Here is a 21,721-nt window from a genome sequence, read left to right as displayed (position 1 = left end):
CCAAACCAGAAGCTGATGGCTTCATTTTTGTGAAGACACTGGGACAGGCAAGACCTTTATTGATACTGTGTCCTTGACTAGTTTTGCCAGATGAGAGGGAAACGTGGAACCAATCCAATGTCTGTGACACGGGAGGATGAAACCCCTTTGTACAGAGGAATGTGCACCACAGGGCAGTAAGCACATCAGAAAATGCCTCATGCCTGATGAATCCATGGACAGTCACTACAGGAGGGTGTCATGGGTAAATGTGGTTGTGGCTGCACCCACTCTGTCCTCACCCTTCTACACAGGGTTTAAATCCTTTCTGGAAACTGGGTTTGCTGCTGGTTGTAGCTGAACTGGGGAAAACAGAGGGCAAAACATCTTTTTCAGGGCTAGGATGTGTAAATACAGACACATCTCTTCCATTAAGGAGTTTACAGGGCTTTCTAGAAAAGCTCTGTAGTGTTCTTTGTCATCATAAGCCATTCTTAAATATATAATGTATTTTAAATTGTATTTAATCAGTCTTGGAATGGCTCTGTCCTAAACCTTGTCTGGTTTGAGGCTGTATTTCCATGAAGAGTTGTACACAGATGGATCCACAGGCTGCATCCCCCATGGTATTATTTCCTCAAAAAGAAAAAAGACACAATTCTTGCAGAAATACATGTTTTTCAGAAATATTTATTAAACTGTTAAAATGATTTACTGCCCAACCAAGAAAAAAAAATAAACCAACCCAAAAAATGTCAGTGATCCTGCACTTGGCAGGCAGGATTGTTACACCCCTTACCTGCCAGCATCCTGGCCCCTTTTCTAAAAGCAGATTTTCCTTGAATATTGACAAACAATACACGACAGATCTTCAGATCTTTACAAACACTTCCCAGCGCCACCCTTCCCGTTGGCACTTGGGGGTCTGTGAATGCAGCATTGCAGACATGAGAAGGAGTGGTTAATGCCAGCAGGTCAGGAGGAGCTCTGAGGGGTTGAGGTAATGGGCTGCAGGGATGTGGGGAAGGCTGTCCTGCCTCGTGCACTGGTGTGGTGTTGGCTGCAGAGCTGCCCTGACAGAGCCCCGGGCTCTGCTTTGTGTGCATCAGGCCTGTAGATTTCCTTTGTGCTACACCAGCTTAGGTTGGCTCTGTGCAGTTCCATTATCCCAGCTCATTGCTCTCAGCTGATTTCCAAAGGCATCTGCTTACTCAGGCCCACGTTCTGGCATTGTTTGTGCTCACAGCATCCCTCCTGAATGAGCCACACGACTGAACTGCGCTCGGGACAGACTCGATGGAGTCATCCACAGTTGAACTGCCTGATGTGACTGTGCTGCACTTTTTGTTTTCTCACATGGAAGTGAAGCAGATCTTGGCAATTTAAGTATCATTAAATTAAGACACTCCCCCCATTTAAGAGTTTCTCACAAGAGACACCTCAGCCCTGTCCTCACACGAAGCCATGGATACCTGCACTTTCCCACCTGGTCAGGTCCCTCGTGGAGTGTGTGGAGTGCACTGGCACTGGGTGTCCACAACGCTGATGCTGTGGGGTTTTAGTGTTGGAAGGACAACCTTGGTCAGGCCCAGGGTCTCACCAGCTCAGCTGCAAAGCAGATCCAGCCCCAGCCCCTGTTGCTGCTGAGTTCAGCCCTCTAACAGGGGCTACCCAGACATCTGCCACCACCAGAGGAGCAGCCTCACGCACAGAACTCATCTGCTCTGCCCACGTAGTGTTTAGTCAAGAGAAAAGGTTGGGGTCATGTCTAGGTCAGTGAAATAGTTCAGTCAGCCAGCTGAGGATGTGTTTCCTCTGAAGTTGGGCAGTCTTACCTAGACAGGAAAATGAAGTGTGACTTAATTAAAAACCTGTCTGTGGAAAAGATCCCTTTACAGCAGCTGCCTGCTACACTGTGAGGAAGTCCCTGCTAAGAAGGAAAAAATTCCAGAGTTAGGATTCCTCCCTGTAAGCAATTTGTTTTCCGTTAATACTGCAGAACACAAGGCACGCTCACCTCATACATCGGCTCTTCATGCTTTAGGCACTGTAAGCACAAGGGAAATGTACACTCACTGTCCCTCTCAGGGCTACTCCAGTTATCTCTGTGCCAGGTGCATTTCCAAGGGGTGACTGCAAGATGCCGATGCCAGCGGCACTGACAGGACACAGCAGAGCTGTGGGCTGCCACCAAGGGCCTCCAGCTGTCCTATCCCTCTTGAAAAAATTACAGAAATAAAAAGCAAACAACCAATAGTGTTAAGAAACAGGGTAAAAGAGTCCTTGCCCTGTACTAGATATACACTGCAAACAAACTTCTAATAATGGCACAGGTCCTTTTTTGGTTTAAAGAAGCTTGTGTTACTGTAGTTAATGCATGAACCAGATCGTAGACTTGTTACTCTGCACAAAACAAGTCATCTAGAAGCTTCCATGTCCCAGGGTGTCAGCAACTGTTACTACAAAGCTTGGGTTCTTGTTTGCAGCAAACAGTCACCAAGTGAACAGTGAGGGATCCCTTTTGGAGAGTCTGAAACCCCCGAGGTGTGCAAGGCAAGTAAAAGTGACGAGCTGCCGCGACGCTTTACAGAAGCTTCTTGTTACAGGACTGTCGAGATCTACTGCAGCAAACCAAACACCTCAGGCTTTAGTCACAGGTGTTGCAGGGCTTCTTGTCCTTGTTCCATGTAGGAGTCGTCTCTGTTTGAATGTGACCATTCTCCAAAAGTTCCCTGGAAGTGGACATTTTTCTGTGACGCCTGCATACGTTTCTTATCACGAGAGAAGAAACTAAACCTTGCGGGAAGGGAGCAGTGAGGGAGGGAGGGAGAAGAAAGAAGAGTGTTTACCATCCTGGAAGCACTTCAAACACCCACCCCAATACACAGTACAACAAAACACCGAGCAAGAAACTCTGTTTGCATCTGCAGAAAATCAAGGCAGAGCATTGGTGGCAGTGCATGTCAGAATGTTGTTAGGGATGGAGTCATTGCAATCTCAAGCAGTTTGGCTACAGAAGCTTCAGGTAAGCTTTAAATGCTGTTGACTCTACAAGGTGCAGGTATCATTTAGATGTTTGTTCCCCCTTCCCCAGCCCTCAGATAACAAAGCCACACGATCCAGGTTAGTTTCTTGGCATAAGTAAAGTGGTATCTTCGGCATTAAATCTGTGTATTTTACCACAAACCAGAAATAGAATTTTTTTTAAGGTTGTCAGCAGGGAAGTTCACAAGATAAGAAAGTAAGTCTCCCATCTTTTTTCCCAGTGTAGAGGTTTTGATACATAGACTTGATTCCTGCTGAAGTGAATGAATAAATGCACTATGTGCACAAGAGGATGGAGGCTCTGAACAAATGCACACGAGTGTGCACGTCATTTCCTGTCACACAGCTTGGGTGCTCTAAGATAATGACGTACATGAACCAACAGCCATTTAATACAGCTAAAAATACAGCTGGAAAAATCCTTAGTATTGTTTTATTTCTATGGGATGAAGTTATTGGATTAGGCAAATTCAATGTTCATTGTGGGTTCAGTACAAGAGGTGTTAGTGCAGTGTTTAGGCCTGCTGAGAAATGCAAAAGTTGTGGTTTCAGCTACCAAAGGACTGAGTTGGCTGTGGATCCCTTTGGTCTCAGTGCTGGGTGGGCTTCAGGAGGTGAAGATTGTTTTGCCTGCAGTGAACCAAGTGTCACACAGCTGTGATCCAGGACAGGAACTGCTAGATGTTCCACAGGAAGGGACCGTGCCAGTATAAACTCAGTTTTGGTGGTGGTGGGATATTGGTCAGGGCATAAACCTGACCCTGAGTCCACGCTCACCTTCCTCAGTGTTCTCCCTCCTCCCACTCTCCCTTCATCCCCCCAGCACTACCATCCCAACCCTCCCAGCTGCCTTGTGCAGTGCAGGGAGTTCGACCTTCCCTGTCTCTTGATACACAGGGGGCTGGATGATAATCACTGAGAATATTAAGAGTAATTACTTGTTGATTAGAAAGGGAAATAAACCACTACACAAGCTAAATGCACATAAATAACAGTGCCAGCAGGACCTGAACTTTTGCATTTCCTGGCTTCAAATGTGCAGCCTTAATAGTGAAATATTTTTGCACTTAATTAGCCTCATACTTTTCTACCACCTTCATCACAGGAGCTCATGAGCTCACACACATACACTGTGTATTTTCAGGGCCAGAGCCAGCTCCAGCTGATAAAAGAAGTGTTTAGTGACCAAGCCTTTCTACAGAGCACATTTGGTGCTGCCTGCTCAGGGTTACTGTCTGGAAGCTTACACAAAGGACTGCTGTGTTTATACAGTCAGTTTCAAATGTCAAAGCTCAGTAATTTTTCACTTTATCAGAAAATTAATCAGGAGAAAAATAAGTATGTAAATCTCTAAAAGGTTCAGCTTTTTAAATTCCTCCTGAAACAATGAAAATTGTTATTATGGCTAGAAAATTCTCATGGAAGATGTTTGGAAAAAGCCTGTCTGTGTGGAGAGGAAACTGTCGTTGCTGTAAATATCAAGATCACTAAAGCAGCAGTTCAAAGAGACTTTGCATTAACAATTATCAGTATGTCTTCCAGGGAGAGCCAAGAATTGGATGACAGAATTGATTATGAAGAGTTTACACTCTATTCCAAAATACATAATTAGAGACAAAATATACAGGGCATAGATAGAAAGACATGAAAGCAGCAGCCTGTAATTAACAGTGGAAATTAATGTGGAAATCAGGCACTCCATTCTGTAACTCTAACTAATGATTGTAACAAATTGTTAGAAGCCAGTTTCTCAAAAAGCACTGGTGAGAACTCTGAATAGCCTTGCTTAGGAAGCAGAATTAACAGATGCTGGTTAAAACTGCACCGATTTTCCAAGGAATACTGATGGGTTTAGCATGGCAACATTAAGGCAAAAGGTGATAATGTGTCAGTTTGAGGATGAGCATGGAGGACTGGGATGAGTACTGACACTGACTGGTCATTCTGATTGGCACTTTGATCCTCTGGGATCCCACTGGCAGCCAGGAGAATGCAACCAGCAGTGCTTGTTAACACAGGGTCATGCAAGAGGAAAGCACAGTACCAAACATTTAAAAAAAATTCCTACAAGGGACACAAGTCTTCTTATTGGCTGCAATGTGGGATCATCTGGAATCAATCCAGCTGCTACCATGGGCATTATGGCTGTAAAGATCCTGGTCAGGAAAGTACAGACACAGAAGAGATAAGACTGGAGCAAGGGAAAGAAAAAGCATTCCATTAAAAAGAGAAGAGGCAAACATGATACACGGGGTTACTTTGAATTACAACACAGGACACGTTACAGGGAGAGGGGGATCTGCATCACCCAAGACAGCTCTCCTCAGTGAAAAACTCTAGTTTAGAAAAAAGCAGATTCAATTGCTTTTGGATTTCTAAAAGATACCACTTTCCTGTTTTGAGGCAGCCTGCAACCTGGGTTGGATTTCATCAAGGTATGACCACCTCTAGCAATGCAGAGCAGAGTGCACTTTTTTGTTCCAAGAGACAAACAGGCACAGACACAATGAAATGAAGGATGAAGGTGTATGTTAAATACAAAACAGGACTCTGCTGTGACTACTGGATATTGGCACAGGGTTAGAGAGGACCAGCATTACTACATTACAGTTAAAGATTTCTCAAGGGTTACAGTTGGTATTTTCAAGTTAAAATCCAGTAAACTTTTGAAATAACTTCCTAAGAAACCCCGTGGTTAAAGGGCCTGTGTGTCTGTTCCAAAAGAACCTGTGTTACTTCTCATGCAGAAAGATGCCAACTGCAGGCAGCTGAATGCTTTTGGGAGACCTTGCAGCTGCTCTGGCAGGAGCACTTTGGAGCTGGCTCGCAGCAAGACGGGTTCTTTGTGAGGGTTCAGCACTTGCACTGAGCATTAGACAATCCATGCAGCACAGAGCTGAGAGAGCCCAGTGCTCTGTGCCCAGCCAGCCCCACACACAGCTGCCAGCACCATCCATCCATACCTGCAACACCCTCTGTTTGTCTAAGGATTCTCTCTCCTCAGAGGTTCTCCCTTGTGCCAAATATTTTTTTGAACTGTGGACTAATGTCAATTAAAGATTAAGTTGAAATCATGAGAGACATTTCACTTGTGACCAAATGCAGCTCTCCCCAACTCACTAACTGCTCTTCTGAGATTAAAATTGAAAACAAAGGGGCAAACACTGTTGGATCATTAGCAGCAGCCAGGATTTCTATTTTTATGCAGCGTGGCACGTCCTGAGCTGCAGAACTGACAGACACACCAGCTTTTGTAGACTGCAAGAATAGGGAGAAAACTCCTGGCTGTTTGAGGCATGACATCAGTGACAAACAAGCACGTAGTCTTAAGGAGAAAACAAAAGGGTGTTTTCTGCTCCAAACAGAGGGAGCATTTTTAATCCTTGGATTTTTCCTCCTCAGTAAAGCCTCCTGGTTACATTATTTCATTAAAACTCTGTCATGTGATGTGGGAGAGACAAATGTTCGAGTCAGTGAGTCTGAGATCAGAACTCAGAGTTTGCCCCAAATGTGCCAACCCAGAAAAAATGCTGATTTCTGTAGCTTCTGTTTTCCTTTCTTTATGGACTTGCAGCACTGAATCACCTGAGCACATCTTGGATGGCACAGGCTACACATCCATATGGCTCATTCCCTCAGACTCTGTGTGCTGAGGGGAAAAAGGGCACATTGCACAGGCAAGCACAAAACTTCCCTTGAGAGGGCTCCTATTTTTGTACTTCAGCTTTTTGTTTAATCAGGAGGAAAACTCTGAAAGAGAGGGAAAAGCAACTCCACTTTCCTCTGTAAAGGCACTCTGCATGCAGAGAGCAGCACTGCAAGTTCTCATCACATCACTGGGTAACAGAGTTCATGTGCCAGAGTGTTCCCCAGGCAGCCAGAGGGACCCTGGAGAGGGAGAAGGGAGCTCTGGAGACACCTTGCAGCAGGCAGGGCCTGCAGCTGGGGCAGGAGGATGTTGGGACAGGACAGAAGCTACACTTGGCTCCTTTGGTTTGCCCAGCAGTGACATTTCCAGACTTTTTAAAGCCCAAATACAGTGTTGACAACACACAGAGAAGGGAGGAGGGAAGGAAAATAACCCCAACCCCCAGAGAAATCCAGACAGGCTGCAAGAATGAGACAAACCTGAAAACTGTTACCATCCTTCAGATTACTCAGATAGACAGTTTTATATTCCCTTATTTAATATGATAGCTGAGTGGAGAGAGAGCAGAATGAAACCTGGGGACAGAGCATGACATCTAAAAGAAGAAATTTCAGCTTAGCAGAGTCAGAACTAATACCTCACCAACAGGTGCTCTGTCTTACAACCTCTATTTACATTTTTATGCTGCCTTTGCTTCATCAAATCAAACATGGAAGCTGCACAACACAAACTGTGTGAGCTGAAACCAGCCATTTCCTACAAGAGGTGAAGCTTTAAAAAGCTCTAAAAGAAATGTAAAAGAAAAGAGAAGCTTTACAGTGAAGATCTTGTGTGACACAGTATTATCATCATCATCATCAGTTGCAGGATGAGAACTGATGTCCAAACTCAAAGTGTATTTTCTACTCATGTGAGAGGAAAGTTTCTCTCAGCACAGGCAGAAAGCTGCAGTCTACTGCAAATAATCAACAGTGCCCTCCTGACTTCATGGTGTCAGTCCAGATCTTCCTGTGGAATTTACTCTCACAGGGCTGCTGCTGTTCTTAAACAAGGACTGAAGGTTGTGGATATGGGGACAGGATGGAAGAGCTCTTTAAATGGAAACAGCTGTTCCAAAATCACTTATGCAGTTAAAAAATTGAAGCTTTCAGTATCACAAAAATCCAAAGAGTTGCTATGAGATTAGAAGACTTAATTTGGAATACATAAATGTACAGGTGGGAGTTCCAACAGAGAAAAGAATTGGCCAACACAGTGATTTTATAATTAAGTGATACTCTAGTAACAGCACTTCTCTGGCAGTAAGCTTTGGTTCCAACAGCAGCATTAACATTTCAGAAAAAGGTGGGGTTCTTTTAGCCAAGCAAGTGCCCATCCTCTAAGCAACACATTTGCTCAGCAAACAGAAGGTTTTTGTGTGCCCACATAGTGCAAGTCAGGGTCTAAAGGCTTCAGTCAACAGGGAAATGGCCACAGTAAGGTCATGGGAAAATGATAATCCAAGACTGAAAGTTGTCCCAGATCTAGGCAAAAGTTTTGGCCAAAACCAACTGTTGTTTCACATCTGCCAAGTGCTCATTCACTGGCTCTCTCATACACAGTAGGAATGTGGTTTTCTGAATTTTTAAAGTCTTTAAAATTGTCCTATGCAAAAGAAACATTTGGTATTTCCAGACTATATCCAGTATGCTTAGTAAATGTGCTACTTACAGTCGTTTGATTCCAGATTCAGGCTGAGTTGAGGGTTTGGGCTGAATTATGGGTGTAGGCTGTGGGGATCTCGTTTCTTCTTCCATTTCCTCACTTGAAAGAAAGAAAAGATAATTAATGTTCTCCTCCCAAGCCATGGAAGCTCTCTGAGATCTACAATTCAATCTGAGGTAGCACTGCTGATGAAGGAATGCAAAAGGATTTGTTCAAAACCCATTCAAATCAACTGAAGATTTTTTATCAGCCAAGGATCAGCACCAAGAACTGGGTCTCCATTCAATATTTTCTTCCAACAGGAGAAGAGATGTAACCTACCTTTTGTAATATAAAAGCTCCTCTTGAAGCAAAAACACTCTGGATTTCAGTTCATTCCTCTCGTGAAGGACATCCCGGAGCTCCTGCAGGGTGAATCTGGGGCGATTGGGATCTTTCAAGTCCATTGCCATCTTTTCTGACTCAGAGAGACAATCATCATTGTTTGGTTCTGCCTAGGGAGTGAAATGTTGGCTTTAAATTCACTATCCAATTCAAAATGTTCAGCTTTTGGTAAGTCAGTTTTAGGAATTCATGCTTTTAACAAATGGAGTAAATCAAACATCAGTTTTTTTATAAAAACACTGAAAGGTCATGCAGTTCCTTCCAGCTCCTCCCACAAAGAGGTGTCTTCTTATAATATAAACATACAAAGTGGAGATTAAAGTTTCTATCCCCCCTTATGCTTTCATTAAAAACCAGGAGGGGTGTTAGCACCAGATCTGGCTACACAGTAGCAGAAAATTGCAGATGAGGTGTTCATACACATGTATCCTTGCCTCTTCTTTTCCTCTAAGAGTTCACTGGAAGCTTGGATGAATTTTGTCTCCCACCACCCAGCTTCTGTAGCTCCCAATAAGCCACAATTTGCTCTCTAGGTATGAGTCTTGATTCTTCCTGTCCCCTCTAGCACTTGCTCAGAACTCTGTGGCACAAACTGCTTGTGAAAACATGGTCTGTGCAATCACAGGACACCACTGCTCAGATCCTGTGCTGTTATTCCACTCAGTGGCTGCACAGAAATGATGAAAAATCAGAAGGTTCTGGGAAGGGTACTTGGAATTGAGAGTCTGAAAAGCAGCTCCAAGCCTCAAGAGGTCTGCAGGATTTTTAACAATACAAATAAACACAGGACATTCTGTTCCATGAAAATACATTTGAAATGTAGCAAAGTCCATTTGAAATGTGATGTTTTTTGCAAGGACTGAGAGAGGCCAGCACATGAAATCAGAGCTGCCAGGTCAGACACTCACCCTCCTGGGAGGATGCAGAGATCAGAGTCTCAGAGCTCCTGTGTGGCAGTGACAGCTTGCTGGGATACAAGCTGGACATTTGAGGAGTTGAGTAGTGAAATTCCTACACAATCCATTTTTTGTAATCCTGACCCTACTCTTTTGTAAGCTCCTGTGTTTGTGAAACAGTTTTGTAATACACTGATCTGTGGTTTCAAGCTGAACTTTGCCAAGGCTGGTTCAAGGTGAATTTCAGGTGACTTTCAGTGCCTCTCCTGCAGGGATGAGTGATGCTCACTTGGGCACTGTTTGATCACCCTTCTCATCCAAACACATTCCTTTGCACAGGCTACATGGAATAAAGATTGATGCAACCTAACAAGAGCTTCAAAGGAAATTACTCAAACACTTTTCCTCCTCTTCACCCATTAGCTATGGTGTCTCTTCTTTTGCTTGTATATTTGCTCCACATCGCTGCCCAAATGAGCTATTTTTGCTAGGTTTGGCTCAAATCAGCAAAGACTGAGCAGCCTGTGCTGGATGCAAATGTCCTTGACTGAGGCCAACAAGCAGTGTCCATTCTGGAGCATGCAGCTATTCCAGCTTTCTGCTTGCCACTGCAATTCCTGTGGAAGCAGAGTCCTGGCAGAGGGAGCAGGGACAGCTCTCATTAGAAGAGGAGCCATTGCCATGGAACTGATGAGTTAGAGAGAGGTGAAGAATGCATCCTTTCTCCGCAGAGACTGAGGACACTTTCACTCCTGCTGGCCCCAGGCCTGGCTCCCCAGCCCCTTTTACAAAGCTGGGTGTCCTGGCTGAATTAACAGCAATGAAATAATCCTTTCCATTATTAATACAGTGCTTGCCCAACTCAGCAGTGACATGTTAACCCAACTGGCTGTCACATTCCCAGGGGACCAGTGTACCCCATCAGCACTTGTCTCTGCTTTTTGCTGTGTATTCCTGCCTGTTACCAGTGAAATGGGTGTTTCACTGGATGTTTCACTCTCTGCTGCAGTCAGGCATTTACACTGTGGAGCTCTTGCCAATGCATCCAGCTGAACAGCTCTGTGTGACAGAGCTCCTCTAAGTTCTTAAATATCATGACACCCCTTATTGCATTTCCTACTCTACTAAGAGCATAATTAGGAAAGGGAAATGCAGTGCATTTGCTTCAGGAATAAAAAACTAATGTCATAGGCACAAAGGAAAATACTAGGAACCATAAACAGGACTAAGGGATCAATAATGCATCTTTTCCTCAGGAAGCTCTCCTCAAGTTTGCATTTGTGCTGCTCTGATCTCAGCCCAGCTCCATTTGCAGACTGTCACTTTGTCTATTCTGCAAGAACCTGCTCTGCCAGCAGGAACATCTGCTTTTTATGAACATCTGTGCTCACAACACTTCACTGCACAAATTCTAATAGGAAGCAAAAGCAGAAATACGGCCAAAGTTGGTTCCTCTAAAAGTGCCTTGAATTATTTATATTGATTTGGTAGCAGCTTAGTCCTGACTGATCCAAAGTTCCATAAGCACTGCAGGGACCAGGTGTGCAGAGCTCTGCCCTGACTCTGGGACACTTCTGGCACAGTTTCTGTTCCACTGTGGTTCATCTGCCACCATCACCCCCCTGCACCCCTGTGACCCATCTGGCCTTGAATATTTGCAGATCTGGCAAAGCTGAAACTGCTGTTGGTTGTTTGTCTCTGGAAAATCCAGACTCTCTAAGGAATTGTTTGTTTTCCTTTGGGGGAAACAAAATGAAGCCAACACACTGCCACAGCCCTGCCAAAAGGCAAAAAGGTACTTGGTATGAAGTCCAAAGCTTTTTAAAAGGCTGTTTAAAAAGTGATTCAAAGTGCCTCTTACCTTTACTTCCTCCCCATTTTGGCTGGCCTGGCTGTCCTCACCCTGCAGCTTTTCTCTGAGCTTGCCCAGCTCTGCTCTCAGGTTGCCCATCTCCTGCTCCTTGGTTTGCAGATACGCTTCCAGCTCCACCTTCTGCTCGATCAGCGCCTTCCCCTGCGCCTCCACCACCGTGATCCGGTGCCTCAGGTCGTGGTTGATCTTCATCAGCCTGTTCTGCTGCTGCTGCAGCTGCAAAACATCCAGAACAGCTCAGTGTCCGTTCAGCCACGAGCCATGATGGCCCAAACACCATCTTAAAGTAGTGGGTTCCTGTTGCATTTAATCTGAAAAATTCCCCCCTCTCCTCACCCCCAGATTAGTTTTTCTAATAGCTAATTATCTACTCAATTTCAGTCACCCAAATTTAATTGATTTCTAGAGTAAATTCCCCCAGCACAGGGAGTTGTTCAGATAAAAGCAAATCCATCACTTCTGATATTAGTTCAAGGAAAGGGTGGCTTATGGGATTCTGAATCAAATCTTAACCCAGGGGAGAAGAAAGACAAGCAGAAGGATCCTTAGTGTTCAGTTTGTAAGCACTTTGCTTTGAGCTCCAAGACTCTCTCCTAAGGCAGGATGTGACCTGCTGGGTGTGTGTGGACAGCCCCAGCTCAAAAGGCTGCAGCACCTGCCAGAGGCACTCGGGCAGAGCAGAGATCACCTAGGCCTGGCCTTACTAGCACCAGGAAAGTCCCATGGCCTAAGGACATGAGGCAGTGTGAAGAATGGGAAGCAAAATATGGGTAAGGAGGTCATTCCACAGAAAGTGCCAAATCTCATGTTATGCCTGGAGTCCCAGTGGAGTCTGTGACTCATCTGAGGCTAAGCCCTGAGCATATCACTGCTGGCAGGGGTGGCCTGGGCTGAGCAGTGCCCTTCTCATGTAGAGGTGCCCACACTGCATCCCTGGTGTGGCACTGCACTGTACCCTGACCATTCTGGACACTCCACAGCTCTACTGGACACTTCAGTTGCAGGACTATCAATCCACCACTGTTGACACTTTCTATATTAACTTCAAACTCAAAACCAGGCTATGGAAGTGTGAGTAAGAAGGAAGAGAAACAGGAAGACCAAGAGTCACTTACAGCCTCTACATCCTCATTTTTAAGTCCGAGTTCCCGGTCCTTTGCCCTGATTTCATCCCTCTGTTTATCCACCACTTCCTTCAGCTTCTTCATGACTTGCCGCTCTCTCTCTGACATCCCTGGTTAAAAAAAGAACACAGAACACAAACTAAGAACAGTCAGGAGCTGCTGAGCCTGAGAACAATAACAATGAGAAATATTTAAGTAGACTCTGGAAGTTGCCTGCTGGTAGAATTACAGAGATGCTTTAGAGGTTGCTTCAAGGGTAACAGAGAACACAGATGACAGAATCCACTCCATAAAGCTACTGCACAGAGACTCCTTAAAAAAGGAACTGACAGTCCTCAGAAACATTTATAACAGTGAGTGACACTGCTGCATCTTGCTGCCTTAGTAGTTTTACATCAATGTTCACACCGTGCCCCAGGGAGCTTGGTTATCTGTGTGATTATCTCTGGAATCAGCTGGCCAAGGCCCTGAGAAAATTGAAAAAAAGATGGTCTGGATCTTCAGTAAGATGTAAACAACATATCACTGTTGGGGATTGCATCTGGATCCAAACCAGCTGAGGAACACCCAACTAGATTGATTTTTAGTTGTAATCCAGTTTTGTGCTTTATGAAAATAAGATGAAACAGGACCTTCAGAGGATACCCCCACCCTGAATGCAGAACCAAAATTTAGCCTGAATTATGGCCACATTATTTTCTCCTCATGGTTTGCCACCCTTTTCCCATCCTATTGTGTGGTAATTCATATTTAGAGTAACTACTTGAGAGAAAAATACTTAATAGCATTTCACTGGTGAAAGAAGTTTGGAATATTGCCAAGAATCTAGCACTGATTCTGTCTGAAAATAAAGGAAGAGTTAGATTAACCTTAAATCTGACCAGTGAATCATTAGGAAATGTCATAAACCACAAATCAGGAAGCATTCTTCTATTTGCCATTACAGAGATAACTTGGATCTGGCACTGCAGTGATGGGCTCTGAGAGCAGACACAGACCAGAGGTTTTAACTTGGAGAGATGATGAATCTCCTGCTCTGACTTTCCCTGAGAATGGCACAGAGATGTGCAGTTTGATGGTCTTGAACTATCACATAAAATCACATTGCACATCCTTGAAGATGAAAACCCTGCAACCAGGGCAGTGTGTGGCTCCTCTGGCCAAAGCCCAGCCCAGCCAGGAGCTCAAATCCAGGGTCTGCTGTTAACTCTGTTAATTTTGGCAAAGTACTTTGTTATGTGAGTCTTCAGCTTTTTCCATTTACAAACTGCAAGTGGTGCTAATTCACTCTCCACTCTGGGATGGCTGGAAAGCTGCTTCCTTTTTAATATATTAAAGCAGCTCCCACATCAGAAATGTGCTCTGTATGCACCAAATGTATCCAGCCAGGAAAGGCTCTACTTTCTAACATCAGCTCAGACTTTCTGGTTTTGTTCTTCCCTCATCAGAGAAATCCAGAGTTGTTCCCATAAGAGAATTTAGCTGCATGTCTTTAGGAACTCCAGCTCACAGGTCAGCTACAGAATGAGCTGGTGGATAATAGAGCAGAGCAGGACAAACCTCAGAGAAGGAAAGGGAGTAACTGGTGGATGTGCACTCCTGCAGCAGCTGTGACTCCCATGCAGGGAGTGGACCAGAGCAAACAGGGGAAGAGCAGCTCCAACCCTCAGTGCTAAAGGAGCAGAGCTGTGGGACTGCAGAGAGCAGGGAACTGCTCTGCTGGGAAAAGGACTGGTGGTCATGGCTGGCCAGGAATTTGGTTCACAGGACATGTTCCTGTCCAACCCCAGAAAAGAACTGTCAGTGACAGGGTGTTCACATTCTAGTGTTACGTTCTCATCCCTTTTCATTCTATGGTACATTTGCCTGCTCTATTTCTGGACCCTGGTTTTTATCAGCTCTATGCTGCTCTGGGTTCTAGTTCTTCACAGGACAATTTTAATTCTTTGCTGTGGTACCAGCTCATACCCACCAGGGAGAACAAGTGCCACAAACACAAACTGCTGCTTAACTATTTTAAAAGATCCAATTTCTCCATCACAACAGGTCTGGTACTTCTCTGCACCCACAAACCTCACTGCAGGTTCCTGGATCCACTCACTGCAGCCAATCTCAGAGCTGGGGCCTGAAACATCAGCTCTATTTAAAACCAAAAGAATCCAAAACTTTGCCTTGAAGTAGAGAGACTGCAGTGAAACTTTAGGAGGAGGTAGCACTAGTGAATGCAGCTGTATCCATTAGTACTTGTGAGATGCTTTAAGATCTCTAGATAGCAGGTGCTATTTAAAGAAAAAGTACCATTCAGTGCTGACTACTTTTCCTCCCACTGTGCTCATTTTTTCCCTAACATTTGGTGAACCTAAAAGGCTTCAATTGTGTGCACAGATCCCTACAACTTTTATTTCAGGAAAGGGGGGGAAGGAAAGGTGGGGAGTTTTGTGAAACAGTCACATCTCCTTCCATTTCCTCAGGCACTGGGAAAGAGGAGAGGGAAATCACTAAGTGCCCTAAATGTAAAATAATTATCTCTAAATGATTCAAACTCTAATAACTGAAAGATCTGAAATGGCACACCCAGCTGGCTTCCCCAGGCACATCCTATGAGCAGTTTCCTGTGAGTTGCTGTGATCCTGGCATTATTCCAGCAAGAGAAATGAAAGCAGCTGGAGGGGAGGACACCAAAAAAAAGAAAGAAAAAAACATTCTTTATGTTTAGTGAACTAAACACCATCACTACAGGCCAAGTGCCAGCAGAACCTGTGGCACTGCACCATTAGCTAAATAGTCAGCACAAGTTCAGCACCCCTTTTGAAGGGAACTGTGGGTCCTGCAGCACAGGAGGGTCACACAAGTGCTGCCATCCTGCTGCCTGTCCCTTACCACAGCCAGCTGAGCCAGCAGCTCCCCTGCATGGCACAGCAGCCTGCTCGTCCTGTTTGACACACTTGGGTCAAGTTTGCATGTGGCATTTTCCTAGGATATTCCAATCTGTCAGCACCATCAAGCAGTGCTGGGTTTGGGCTTGGGAGGAGTGGCTTTAATGGGTGTTACAGGCTCATCTTTAACCCCTCCCTTGTGTTTTGTGTTCTGCCACAGGTCCTTTCACAGGAACCCTGCCCTGCTCAGACTGCACAGAGCACTCCTGTTTGCAGTCCTGCCTCTCCCAAGAACACTTCATCACACTCAGATGAGGCTCTGAGAATTAATTGGCAGGATTGACTCTCAAGCCAAATCAGTGGCCTCTGTGTAAAATAACCCCAGTCACTGTCTGGTGAGTAAGCAGTGAGCTGCTGATCCCTGGGGCCAGCACTGAGGGGAGATGTGATCACAGTGCTCAACCATGCTCAGACAGGAGCACTGGAGTCTGCTCAAAGTTAGTCCAGCTAACACAGCTTAAATCCTGCCTCTCTGGACTCTACATCAGACTGAAAAAGAGCAGCAGAACTGCTTTCTGACACTATCCAAACAAGTCATTTGAGACAAATCTATCCTTGCTCATTAATGACAACATGTCCTAAAACAGTTAGGTTTGATATAATAGATCCCAATAATTAAACGGGGTTGATATAAGTGAAAAATTTCACTTAAACTGAATATTTTGGCCAAAGAATATCACTGATCTCAGAATCTAAGCTCTGGAATGGGCTTATGGGTTTTGTTTGTGTTGTCATACATGGGTAGACACAGTAAAAATAACAAGAAAAGCACGTCTGGCATTTGCTTGGCTGGCTGGATGTGAAGAGAAGGGCTATATTTAAATGCAAGCACATGAGCTGCAGTGAGCTAGATAGCCACTGGAAGGAAAAAAATAAAAGAAGAGAAAAACAAAGAAAAGAAAGAGGAAACTGGTTCTTTATAACCATGTCTTCATGGTCCATGAGTCATTGCTGCCATTCTGAATTTTGCATGGAGTTTGTCAGCCTGATGTTGAGCTACTTCTTTGCCACTAATTGACTCCTAAATTGAAAGCATTGCACTGTTTTAAAAAGTATCTTGAGAGGTTTAACAATTTTTACTTTTTGAAGGTTTCATTATACTCTTCCCCAGTGCAAGTGAGCAGCATTGAGCCTTGGGGACAGAGCAAGTGCAATTTCCACAGTGTTGGACAGAGTTTCATCCACCTCCAGCAAGCCTGCATTAAATCCTAGCCTCCAAAGCTTGGAATAGAATATTCCCTCATTCTGCTGCTCACTGGAGAGCTGTGATGGCTCAGCTGTGTGCTCTGCTTTCAGACTGCTCAGTCACCCTGCACGCTCCACTCAAAAATCAGGAAATGGGTTTGGGATCTCACAACCTCAAACTCTGTGCTGGGAATGGTGGAGCAAAGGGGCATCTGTTCCTCTGCTCCTGGGAAAGAGCTGTTGGCTGAGCTGTGGGTCAGAGCTGAGGCTGCAAAGTTTCAGTTGCTGCAGTGAGATCTATCTGTACTTGCAGGTGTGTCTTGAACTTCATTCTGCCTCAAGAATGCCCACAAATGGGTTGTTTCAACTCCTTAGGATTTACCCCCTCCCTGGACTATAAATCTTCTGACTTATTCTAAATTGGCTAGAAGTCTTCAAAAAAAGGCAGGTAAATCAAGTAAAACCAGTATCTCCTCTTCCAGGAGAATATCATGATATTCTCCTAGAATATCTCCACATGGGGGACTGATACAATTTTCACAAAGAAATCTCGACGTGCTACTTATCAAACAGTTATCCTGAACAGATCAACAGCTGCCCTTGAATGTGTGAAATAAACTCTTGAATGGATTATTCTGTTTGTATTAAAAAACATAAGGAGGGCTTAAGAATATTTTTTGCAAAATGAGAACCCAAACAAGTGATAGACCAAAAAGTGTATCTAGACTTTACTTCCAGAGAGGCTTCTCAGCCAAACAAAAAGTTGGTTTTCTTTCCCTCATCCTTCCATCTCTTATCTTATCTTCAGTGTCATCATGTATTCAGACATTTTCTATTTAGGTGAAAAAATATACATAAACAAACAAGTCTTCAAAACCCAGATCTGAATTGGTCTACAGGAAAAAACCACACCAGAATATCCAGTCAAAATATTTTGATAAAGTATTGTTTTTTGTAAGAAAGCAAGGACTGAATTTGAAGTAGCAAACTTGCCTTCATGCTTCTGAAATTCCTCTTCTGTGAAATTAATGTCTTTGTGAGACAAGTTTGTCATCAGTTGTTTATTCTCCTCCTGCAGCTGTGCAATTTGGGTAAGAAGATCCTGTGCTTCCCCTCTCCAGACATCCTCCACCAGTTCTAATTCCTATAGGGTAGATCAGGACAACACATTTATATTTTAAAACATGTTAAGAGTCTTTGACTGGACGACTTACAGATCAAACTAGTAATGATCCTACTGATTCTTATGGAAAACAATTAAATGAAGAGTACTTTGAGTTTCTTAGAAGACGTCTGCTTTTCTAATGCCACCACCAGGAAACCAGCCACCACAGTCCCCTTTGCTATTGCTGAATGTAAATACCTGAGGGGATCATTCCTCATGCAAAGCAAGTTACCTAAAGGATGGCTCCTTATGCCTTGCTTTGATGGGAGGACCAGATTAAGGAGGCTGCAGTGTTAGACAAATAATGGAACAGGAGCACAATTCCCTCCTGCACCCCAGGAAGCTGCAGAGCTGTTAGAAATGCCCCCAAAGCATCCCACAGCGAGGGCCAGGCAGTCAGGGCTGGACATGCTCATCCTGACAGAACAGCCTGGTGTAAATTCCTGTTATGAAACACAAGTGTAAATTGAGGAGTGTGTGATCCAGTGCAGCAAGGGCAGAGCTCCTGGTGCACACGGTGAACACAAGCCCAAAGCCCAAAGCCTGCTGCTTCCTATGTAAATTGTTCTCCTGGAATGTCCTGAGTGTGGCTGTGCTAGGGCAGCCTGGCCAGTCTAAACAGCTCCCATTTGTCGGGACAGCGTCAAGAGCAGCTGTCACCAATCCTCATGAAGGTCAAGTCAGGACAAAAAGTAAAAAGTCCTCAAGGAAAACAGTTGTATTTAGAGTCTTGCTTGTTCCAAAAGCTTCTCTGTATATTCCACTTCTCCAGTGAGGGGCATTCCCTGCTCCATTTTCACTCAAGTTCTTCAAACAAAAAGCTGCATGCAAATCCCTGGAGCCAGGCTGAGTCACTGCTGACTTTCACATCCATCCACATGCCCCTTTCCTACCTAACAACAAAACACATTCAGATAACAACCCAGCCAAGCACAGCTCGGGGCTAAAATAAGCTCTGCTCAGAGATTAAAGGACAGCTCTCTGCTTTGAATGCATGCTCTGATAATGGGAAGTCATCTTCATGGTGACTTTTGGGTCCAAATGCCATTTTATTCCAGCATTTATTACTGTATTGCTGCTGAAAGTGTTGCAGAAAACATTATGTGGCAAAGAATAATAAATAGCAAAGGTGTGGTAAGCTACGCAGACTTACCTATTGAAAAGGAAAGAAAATGTCATTAATCACCTATTTTACTTGAAACTCTTTATCTTGAGAGAAAAATAAATCCATATTGAAATTGATATTTCCAAAAACCTGGACTATTTACAGTGATGCTGCCTGTTACAACTCTGCAGCTAAAATAACGCAGTGACCTATTTTAGCAACAAACCAGTACATTCATCACTTAGAAGCATATTGATAAAACCAAAATAGAATGCACACAAACCCTCAAACAACCTAAATGTATATAATTTATATGTAGCTGCTCTGTAAACACACAACTATCCTAAGGTTTGCCTAGGCAAACTTTGTCATTTATTGCTATTGAAGAGCCCAGGGAATTGGAGCAGAAATTAACTTCTGAATCCTCATTAATGGAAGAAGCAGACAGGGGAGGCACATCCATGGGCCAGGCAGTTCCTGCCAGCTCAGGAAGCCCCAGACAGTGAATGCTGAGCCAGGTCTACACATAAAACAGATTCACACAAAGTTAAGTGCTGAAATCTCATAAACTGATGCTTGCAAGGACCACTAAAAGCTTTTCTGGGTGTTTTTTGGAGGCTTTGAGGTCAAAAACTATTTCTCAATATCTGTTTTTTTTCTGTTTATCAGCACCTGTCCTGTGAAAGAGTATTCAAACCCTGGAACAGAGATGATGTGAGACCATAGTTCTGTAGGGACCTGGTACATTGGGAACCAGCTTGATTTAAAAAAAAAAAAAAAAAATAAAAATGTATGTATCATGCAGCATGCAGTTTATTTTCCTGATAAATTCTGTTTAGACTGAATTAAATTGTTTAAACACTCCCTGAGCCACTTCATGGCCCTCAGAGAAGCTGACAGAGCAGAGGTGGTTGTGGCAGAAAGATCAGCTGACAAGTTTAGGAAACTTTTTAACACTTATAAGAACTTCAGAAACATCTACACAGAACAACTTGTACAATGACACTGGGTCAGTTGAGTTTCCACTTCACCAGCAGCCTTTGGTAAATATCCAACATATCTGTATCTATTCTCTAGACCTATTTTCATATTCTTGAGACTTATCAAGGCTTTGTACATTAAAGGTCTTTTACCTTCCTTTTCAGAGACATTGCCCTGAGACTTCCTCTGCAAAATGTTGCAGGGTTTATCCTGTATTTTCCACATGCTAGGTGAAAATCCTTTACTGACTCTTTTTAAAATATAAAACTGGGATTTATCCACTTAAGCCAAATCTTAAAGCTAGGGTCTCTCCTCCAGAATCCCCTGTGTCCTGTTTATCCTGATTCTGTGTGTGGAATCAGGAATGGCATGAGGCAGCAGTGATTTAGCATAGTCATTTACCAGAAGAACCATTTCTTATATCAGTTATCTGGATGGTTTAAAGAGTGGATCTGCCACTGCTGCTGCAGTAACTGGAGAGTGTCCTGCCATAAGAGGGTGTGGGAAATGCTCTCTACCTTGGGCTTTATTTGGGAGTGGGGCCAGGGAACGCTGGGACCACCCCAGATGGAGCAGCAATCTGGCAGAGTGCTCTTCCCTACTCTTCAGCTCTAACTCTGCTCTGAAATCACTTGGTTCTCCATCTCTCTCCTAGGACTTGCCTAACCCGAAGTCTGCGCCAGGAAAACGAGACTGCTAAATCATTCGCAGCTCCAGAGAGGAAAGTGTATTCTTGTCAGTGACCTTTCCTGGCCTAGCAGGAAGCAGCGCTACCCTCTCGTCAGGAGAGGGGATGGAGCAGGAGTCCTGATCGGGGGAAGGAAATGCAGCAACTGGGGAAGGGGTGGAGAAAGGGAAGGAGGGAGGAAACTTCCAGGAGGGAAGGAAACAAAAAACAACAACACGCCCAAAGCCTCAGCGGCGCTAAGGCAGCATCCGCGCAGATCCGTGAGCCCGGCCGGGCTGCACCGCACGCGTGCCCCGCCCGCTCCCGCCGATCCCGGCCCGCATCCCGGCGCCGCGCTTTGTTTTCCCGGCGGCGGCGGGGCCGGAGCGCGGCTCCCCCCGAGCGGCTGCGGCAGCGGGGACAGCCCTGCCCCGCCGCGTCCCCCGCTCCCCGCCCGCACCTTCTGGTGCTTCCGCTCCTTCTCGATGCGGTCCATCCTCTCCAGGCGCAGGCGGTCGAGCTCCAGGCGCAGCTCCTCCATCTCGGGATTGATGTGGTTGCGGCTCACCAGCACCTCCAGGATCTCCAGCACCCGCACCACCTTGGGCATGAGGCGGGCGATGGCCTCGCAGCCGTGCTGATCGATCACCCGCTCAAACTCCTGCCCCACGGCCGAGGCGATGTCGTACACGTCCATGACCGTCAGCTCGGCCGCGTTCTTCTCCAGGGCGGGCTGCACCCCGCCGCCGCCGCCGTCCATGGCTCGCCCGGCCCCGCGGTGCCCGCATAGGCGGCGGCGGGGCGCGCTCCGGGCGGGGCGGTTCCCGTGCAGCCCGGGCCGCGGCCCCCGGCAACTCCCGCCAACTCCGGGCGGCTCTGCCGGGGGTGTTTAAACTTGGCCGGGCGGTGCTGGCGGAGCGGCGGCGGGAGGCGGGCGCGGCGTCCCCGCCACCACCGCCCCGCCGCCCGCGGCCAATGCCCGGCGCAGGGCGGCTCTGCCGGGGGCGGCCCCGCGCATGCCCGCGGCC

At 45.4% G+C, this 21,721-nt stretch overlaps 1 protein-coding gene across 3 annotated transcripts; it reads right to left on the bottom strand.

Annotated features, from left to right (window-relative positions):
• Positions 1–649: 649 nt before the first annotated feature.
• RILPL1 (Rab interacting lysosomal protein like 1) lies at positions 650–21,690 on the bottom strand. Of its 3 annotated transcripts, XM_056504561.1 has the most exons (8): positions 21,154–21,690; positions 17,769–17,919; positions 12,646–12,764; positions 11,519–11,746; positions 8,699–8,871; positions 8,384–8,476; positions 5,988–6,067; positions 2,687–2,775 (listed from the first exon to the last, which is right to left on the bottom strand). In XM_056504561.1, exons 1-7 carry the CDS (start codon positions 21,451–21,453, stop codon positions 6,025–6,027), a joined length of 1,107 nt encoding a protein of 368 aa, XP_056360536.1. In that variant the 5' UTR covers positions 21,454–21,690; the 3' UTR covers positions 2,687–2,775; positions 5,988–6,024. The 3 variants fall into 3 exon arrangements, with proteins under 3 accessions (XP_056360533.1, XP_056360536.1, XP_056360534.1); XM_056504558.1 differs by lacking the exon at positions 5,988–6,067 and having other exon boundaries at positions 650–2,775; XM_056504559.1 differs by lacking the exons at positions 2,687–2,775; positions 5,988–6,067 and adding an exon at positions 3,372–5,180.
• Between the last annotated feature and the right edge of the window lie 31 nt (positions 21,691–21,721).

Source organism: Oenanthe melanoleuca, chromosome 15 (assembly GCF_029582105.1).
Source record: "Oenanthe melanoleuca isolate GR-GAL-2019-014 chromosome 15, OMel1.0, whole genome shotgun sequence".
Taxonomy (NCBI): domain Eukaryota; kingdom Metazoa; phylum Chordata; class Aves; order Passeriformes; family Muscicapidae; genus Oenanthe; species Oenanthe melanoleuca.
Note: the sequence above shows the minus strand (reverse complement) of the source record. Positions and strands in the feature narration are given on the sequence as shown.

Coding starts and splice junctions, on each gene's coding strand:
- RILPL1 (XM_056504558.1), bottom strand. CDS start 21,453: ATGGACGGCGGCGGCGGCGGGGTGCAGCCCGCCCTGGAGAAGAACGCG. Junction 12,765..17,768: donor GGAATTTCAGAAGCATGAAG/GCAAGTTTGCTA, acceptor TTTTTTAACCAG/GGATGTCAGAGAGAGAGCGG. Junction 8,477..8,698: donor GAGCTTTTATATTACAAAAG/GTAGGTTACATC, acceptor CTTTCTTTCAAG/TGAGGAAATGGAAGAAGAAA.